Source organism: Canis lupus, chromosome 33 (assembly GCF_048164855.1).
Source record: "Canis lupus baileyi chromosome 33, mCanLup2.hap1, whole genome shotgun sequence".
NCBI classification, from domain to species: Eukaryota; Metazoa; Chordata; class Mammalia; order Carnivora; family Canidae; genus Canis; species Canis lupus.
Window position 1 is genome coordinate 1192406 of NC_132870.1, and position 6662 is coordinate 1199067.

General features: G+C 44.4%; 1 protein-coding gene across 1 annotated transcript; it reads left to right on the forward strand.

Moving 5' to 3' along the window:
- Window positions 1-387: 387 nt before the first annotated feature.
- LOC140624024 (small ribosomal subunit protein eS1-like) lies at window positions 388-1246 on the forward strand. Its single transcript, XM_072810833.1, has one exon. The coding sequence runs from the start codon at window positions 403-405 to the stop codon at window positions 1195-1197; it is 795 nt and encodes a 264-aa protein (XP_072666934.1). The 5' UTR covers window positions 388-402; the 3' UTR covers window positions 1198-1246.
- The last annotated feature ends 5416 nt before the right edge of the window (window positions 1247-6662 follow it).

Below are 6662 nucleotides of genomic sequence, written 5' to 3' on the forward strand. Positions count from 1 at the left end.
TCTTGATCCCAGTATTTAAGTTTTCTTTTCTTTTTTTTTTTTTTTCCAGTATTTAAGTTTTCAATATCCCTCATGAATAATTATACTTAGGAGGATAAACCTGTTTCACAGACTGTAGTTGTTTCAGTTGTTTCCTGATTTTGCCCATAGGTTTACTGTTATAGTTTCCAAGATGTAAGTAGTTGCAGTTGAAGTAGATTCTTGGTGCTACCCTGAGTCAGAGTTTAGGAGAATCCAGTGAAAATTTTCTTATCCATCTGTCCCTACTTGTTAAAGTACAGAGATTCGCAAACTGTAGGTGTATTGATATCACCTGGGGGGTGCTTGTTAAACTAGATTGTTGGGCTCCGTCTCAGAGACTGGGGTAGGGCTCAGAAATCTGTATTTTTGCGCAGCAGCGCCATGGCGGTCGGCAAAAACAAGCGCCTTACGAAAGGCGGCAAAAAGGGAGCCAAGAAGAAAGTGGTTGATCCATTTTCTAAGAAAGATTGGTATGATGTGAAAGCACCAGCTATGTTCAATATAAGAAATATTGGAAAAACACTAGTCACAAGAACTCAAGGAACCAAAATTGCGTCTGATGGTCTCAAGGGTCGGGTTTTTGAAGTTAGCCTTGCTGATCTGCAGAATGATGAAGTTGCATTTAGGAAATTCAAGCTAATCACTGAGGATGTGCAGGGCAAAAACTGCCTGACTAATTTTCATGGCATGGATCTTACCCGTGACAAAATGTGCTCCATGGTCAAAAAATGGCAGACCATGATTGAAGCTCATGTTGATGTAAAGACTACCGATGGTTATTTGCTTTGTCTATTTTGTGTTGGTTTTACTAAAAAACGCAATAATCAGATTCGGAAGACCTCTTACGCTCAGCACCAACAGGTCCACCAAATCCGGAAAAAGATGATGGAAATCATGACCCGAGAGGTGCAAACAAATGACTTGAAAGAAGTGGTCAATAAATTGATTCCAGACAGCATCGGAAAAGATATAGAAAAAGCTTGTCAGTCTATTTATCCACTCCATGATGTTTTTGTTAGAAAAGTAAAAATGCTGAAGAAGCCCAAGTTTGAATTGGGAAAACTCATGGAGCTTCATGGTGAAGGTAGTAGTTCTGGAAAAGCTACGGGGGATGAGACCGGTGCTAAAGTTGAACGAGCTGATGGATATGAACCACCAGTCCAAGAATCTGTTTAAAATTCAGACATTTAATGGTGACCAATAAAAACATATTTGTGATGTTTAATTTCTTATCATTCTTTTTAAATAATCAGGCTCGGTGAAGCAGATGTTTTGAACTGACCGTGTGAACTTTTCAGAACTATTGTATGGATCTTATCCATTGCTCTTGGCTACTAAATAGCTGCAAAAGGGTAGTGATCTATTTTAAGCTGTAGTGATCTGGATGGAAGTGTTCTAGATGGTTAATAAAAGGAAACTTAAAAAAAAAAAAAAAAGAAATCTGTATTTTTGCAAAGTTTCCGGGTGAGACTAATGTTGCTATCATGGGGATCACATTTTGAGAATACTAATACAGAGGAAGTAATTTGGTTGGGGGGTGCTTTTCTTTTTTTTCCTTTAAATATTTTTATTTATTCACATGAGACACACGGAGAGAAGCAGAGACATATAGGCAGAGGGAGAAGCAGGCTCCCCGTGGGAGCCTCATGTAGGACTCGATCCCAGGACTCTGGGATCAGGATCTGAGCCAAAGGCAGATGCTCAACCACTGAATTACCCAGATGTCCCTAGGCATGTTTATTGTACCATTCTTTTCCAACATTCTAAAGGTTTGATGTATCTCAAAATAAAATAAAACATGGGGAAAAAAATGCTATACAAAAAAAAAAAAAAAAGACACTGCCCTTGTCCAGAAGGCTATCTTGATGTTATGGAGGACATAGTATAGGGACATGTATCATGACAATCTCAGTACACATGTGACAGGAACGGAGACAGTGGTGTTAACTCGGCTTGGGCACATTAGAAGGGTTTCCATGAGAAGTGATACCCAACTGAACCTTTTGAAGGATGGCATAGGAGTCGGCTGCAGGGTTGAGGGCACACTTGGGGAATCGTCAGGAGGAAACGCAGGAAGCATGTCATGGAGGGTGCTGCATCGAGAGAAGCCTTTCACCAGGAAGACAAGGAGCAGCCAAGGCAGGGTTCTTTTTTTTTTTTTTTTTTTTTTTTTAAATTTTATTTATTTATGATAGTCACATAGAGAGAGAGAGAGAGAGGCAGAGACATAGGCAGAGGGAGAAGCAGGCTCCATGCACCGGGAGCCTGATGTGGGATTTGATCCGGGGTTTCCAGGATCGCGCCCTGGGCCAAAGGCAGGCGCCAAACCGCTGCGCCACCCAGGGATCCCCAAGGCAGGGTTCTAAGCATGTAGAACCTGAACACGTTTTTGTTTGGGGGCTAGGAGTGTAGAGAAGCCTGGAGACAAGCCAGGTTAAGGGACAAGGAGATTAAAAAAAAAAAAAAAAAAAGGATATCAGAGGGGGGAAGGATGTGTGAGAGCTGAGGAGGAGCTAAAACCCAGAGGGTTTGGCTGCTGACCACATGAAGGGAGGAAGGGGAGCTTGGGGGCCTGAGTGGTTGGTGCCACCCTTCCCTGCAGGGAGTGCAGGAGGAAGAAAGGAAGGGCTGCAGGCAGACAGTGGTCAGGTAGATAGAGGCTATGCTCAACTTGAACATGTGGAACTTGAAGGCCCAGATGAGGGCCTCACGTGAGGTGATATGGAGCCCAGGAAATGGACTTGACAACTTAAACGCATATCATGTTAAGTGAAGTCACAGATTCTGAGATGTCCCAGTTACGGTGTGGAGATGATAAGAATGTAATGACAAGGGGCACCTGGGTGGCTCAGTGGTTGAGCATCTGCCTTTGGCTCAGGGCATGATCCTGGAGTCCTGGGGTTGAGTCCCACGTTGGGCTCCCCCTGCCTGTGTCTCTGCCTCTGTGTGTTTGTGTCTCTCATGAATAAATAAATAAAATCTTTTAAAAAAATGTAATAAGGGGATCCCTGGGTGGTGCAGCGGTTTGGCGCCTGCCTTTGGCCCTTGGGCGCGATCCTGGAGACCCGGGATTGAATCCCACGTCGGGCTCCCGGTGCACGGAGCCTGCTTCTCCCTCTGCCTGTGTCTCTGCCTCTGTGTGTTTGTGTCTCTCATGAATAAATAAATAAAATCTTTTTAAAAAATGTAATAAATAGAAGGCCAGGTGTGAAACTCTAAGAAGCCCGGCAAAACAAGAAGGCCCATGGGATCCCTGGGTGGCTCAGCAGTTTAGTGCCTGCCTTTGGCCCAGGGCACGATCCTGGAGTCCCTGGATCGAGTCCCACGTCCGGCTCCCGGCATGGAGCCTGCTTCTCCCTGCTCCTGTGTCTCTGCCTCTCTCTCTCTCTCTCTCTCTGTTTATCATAAATAAAGAAATCTTTAAAAAACAAACAAAAAAAAAACCACAAAAAAAAAAAAAAAACCCAAGAAGGCCCAGCAGAGGAGACCAAGAAGTGGAAGAGAGATGGGAAGAAAGCCAGGAGCCTGGCCTCAGGCAAGTCCAAGAGAGGGGTTTCTGAGGAGAGAAGAGGCGGCAGCTTCAGGCAGTAGAGCTGCAAGCACCAAGACTCACACCAGTCCTTTCCATTTTGCATGGAAAGTGGGAGGCCTCAGAGAGCAGTTTCAGTAAGGCAGAGGCCAGATGGCCAAGGACTGGGCATTTAATAAAGGGTGAGGCTCTCTTTCTCTCTCTCTGTCTCTCATGAATAAATAAATAAAATCTTAAAAAAAATTAAAAAAAATAAATAAAGGGTAAGGAAGCACAGAGCCAATCGAAGCAGAATGTTCTTCCCAGAAACGTGGCAGAAAAGCACAGAGAGATAGGGCAATCGTTAGCAGGAGGCAGAGGGTGAGGGCCAGTGTTTGTTATCACTGGAGGAGAGAGATTGGGGAGAGTGTGTAGGGTGAGGAGAAGGAGCCAGCACAGAGGTCAGGCTGAAGATCCCAGAGAGCAGAGATCGTTAACCAAGAGAGTCCTGAGGAGCTGGGACCTGGAGCACAGGTGGAAAGAACCCCATTTTCACTGAGGTGGGGAGGCGGGGGTGCTAGAGGAGATGGAAGGTGTGGGCCTCAGACATCGTTGGGGCCTCGTGACGGATGGGGGAGCGGAGGACAGACACTTGGCTGGGTCAGACCCATGGATATCCTGAGTGGGGCAGGCAAGAGAAAGGAGACAAAACCAAGGTTACACATGAAGGGATTTGGAAGCAAAATGGTAAGCAAAATAAAAGGAGAAAATGAAAAATCAGAACGACACGTAGAGTTGGAAGGAGAGACAGGGACCTCCATATTATCTGCTCAGGGGACCAGTATTCTTCCTTGCTGGGTGAAACGTGACTTCTTCCTGCAGGTCCCCACATGGGGGTATTAGGTGTCAGCATGAACCGCTCTGAGGGTTGCTTCACTAGGTTCGTGGCCAGGATTCCCAGAGGACAGGCTTCCATTGATACCACTGGTCCAGGGAGATGGGTTGTGGGCAACCCCGAGAGCTGTCTGTGTTTTTGTTCGTGCGAGGGCGGAATGCTGTCTCTCCCTGGAGTTCAGGACCTGTTAAGTAGCCAGGTGTTAGGGTAACCCGCGGAGGGCCGCCTGCTCGGAATTTACGAGAGGTGTTGGCTCACAAACAACACTTCAGAGGTAGGCATGACTGGCCGCAAGGCTCACATCATTTCCTCTGAAAGGAATTTCTCTATTTCTCGCCTAATGTTTCCCTGGCAGCAGTGCCATTGGCAGTGCCTCATGCGGTTCCCCAACCTCCATCCTTCCGGGTCTGAGTCTAGTGCAAAGGAGCAACAGCTTCTATCCCAGCTCCAGCAAAATCCAGTCTAGACTGGCTTAGGGGAACATGGTATGCTGAACGCTGAGGCCCAGGTCATGTTTTCGCTGGAACTGTCTGGGCAGAAAGTGGCTAAAAGGGGGTCCCACCAAGGAAATATGGGTACAGTGAACGGAAGACCATCGGTAAATGGATGTGGATAGGCCAGACCGCCGAATTCATAGCATCTGGCTTAGGTCCAGAAACTCTTGGCAGGGTCAAAAAAAGTTTTAAAAATGATTATAAATGCATAGGAAGTTGCAAAAAATAGTACAAAAGAGTTCTGGTGAATCCTTTACCCAATTGCCCTGAATGATTGCATCTTACATAATTGTAGTATAATATCAAGTCCAGGGACTTGACATTGGTACAATGCGTGTGTATAGTTCCATGCCATTTTATCACATTTATAAATTCATATAATCACCAGTGTAATCAAGACACAGGACTAGTCCATTCCCCACAGAAATCCCCCTCATGTTATTCCTACAAAGTCCCTAACTTCTGGCAACCACTAATCTGTTTTCCATTTCTAATTTTGTCACTTTGGTAATGTTATATAAGTGCTGTTCCTTTTTATTGCTGAGTAATATTCCATGGTGTGGATATACCACAGGTTGTTTAACCACTCACATACTGGGGAATATTTCTATTGTTTCCAGTTATGGGCTATTACAAATAAAGCTGCTGTGATCAGTTGTGTACTTATGTGGAATATAAGTTTTCATTTCTCTGGGGTAAATGCCCTGGAGTGCAGATGCTGGGTCATAGGTAAGTATGTTTAGTTTTTATGGGCCTGCTTCTGCTGTGCAATTCTGCTATATGTTTAGTTTCTATTTTTATTTATTATTTTTTTAAAGACCCAGAATAGCCAGCACAATATATTTATTTTTTATTTTTTTATTTTTTATTTTTTTATTTATGATAGTCACAGAGAGAGAGAGAGAGAGGCAGAGACAGGCAGAGGGAGAAGCAGGCTCCATGCACCGGGAGCCCGACGTGGGATTCGATCCCGGGTCTCCAGGATCGTGCCCTGGGCCAAAGGCAGGTGCCAAACTGCTGCACCACCCAGGGATCCCTATGTTTAGTTTTTAAAGAAGCTACCAAAATATTTTCCAGAGTGGCTGTGGCATATAACATTCCCATCATCAATGTGTGAGAGATTAAATTTCTCTGTTCCTTTGCCAACATTTGGCATTATTGTTATTTTTTATTTTAGTTATTCTAACAGTTATCTAATGGTATCTCAATGTGGTCTTAATTTGGTGAGCCCGGTCAAACACCTTTTCACGTGTCATAATATATTCTCTTGGTTTGAATGTCTCTTCATGACTTTTGCTCAGTTCCCAATTGTGTTGTTTGATATAGAATTCTGAGAATTCTTTCAGTAGAGTTTTTCAAGGTTCTTCAATCTCACTCTTCTAAGCACAGAACCTAATCTAATTTAGCCTTGACTAGCAGGGTGTTGACTCTCAATGCATCCTTGCTTCAGCATGGAGGCAAGTATCCAATTATTATTATTTAGCAGGGGCATTTCCTCACCCACATGACATTTGAAAATATTTTGCTCTATCCTCTGTTCTTCCCTGGCTATGCCCTGAACCTTACCCACATGCTATCTCCAGTGTAGTCTAAGCTGTAGTTTCAGATTCCCGCCTGACCTCATCATGGCTTTGTGAGCTGAAACTGAGCCTTGGGAATTGTACCTCTCTTCCTGGATCCACGTGTTCTGGATGCCAGATGAATGAATGAATGAATGAATGAATGAATGAATGCATACATGAAT

Bases quoted from the DNA above. Each gene is read 5' to 3' on its own strand.
- LOC140624024 (XM_072810833.1), top strand. From the start codon at position 403: ATGGCGGTCGGCAAAAACAAGCGCCTTACGAAAGGCGGCAAAAAGGGA.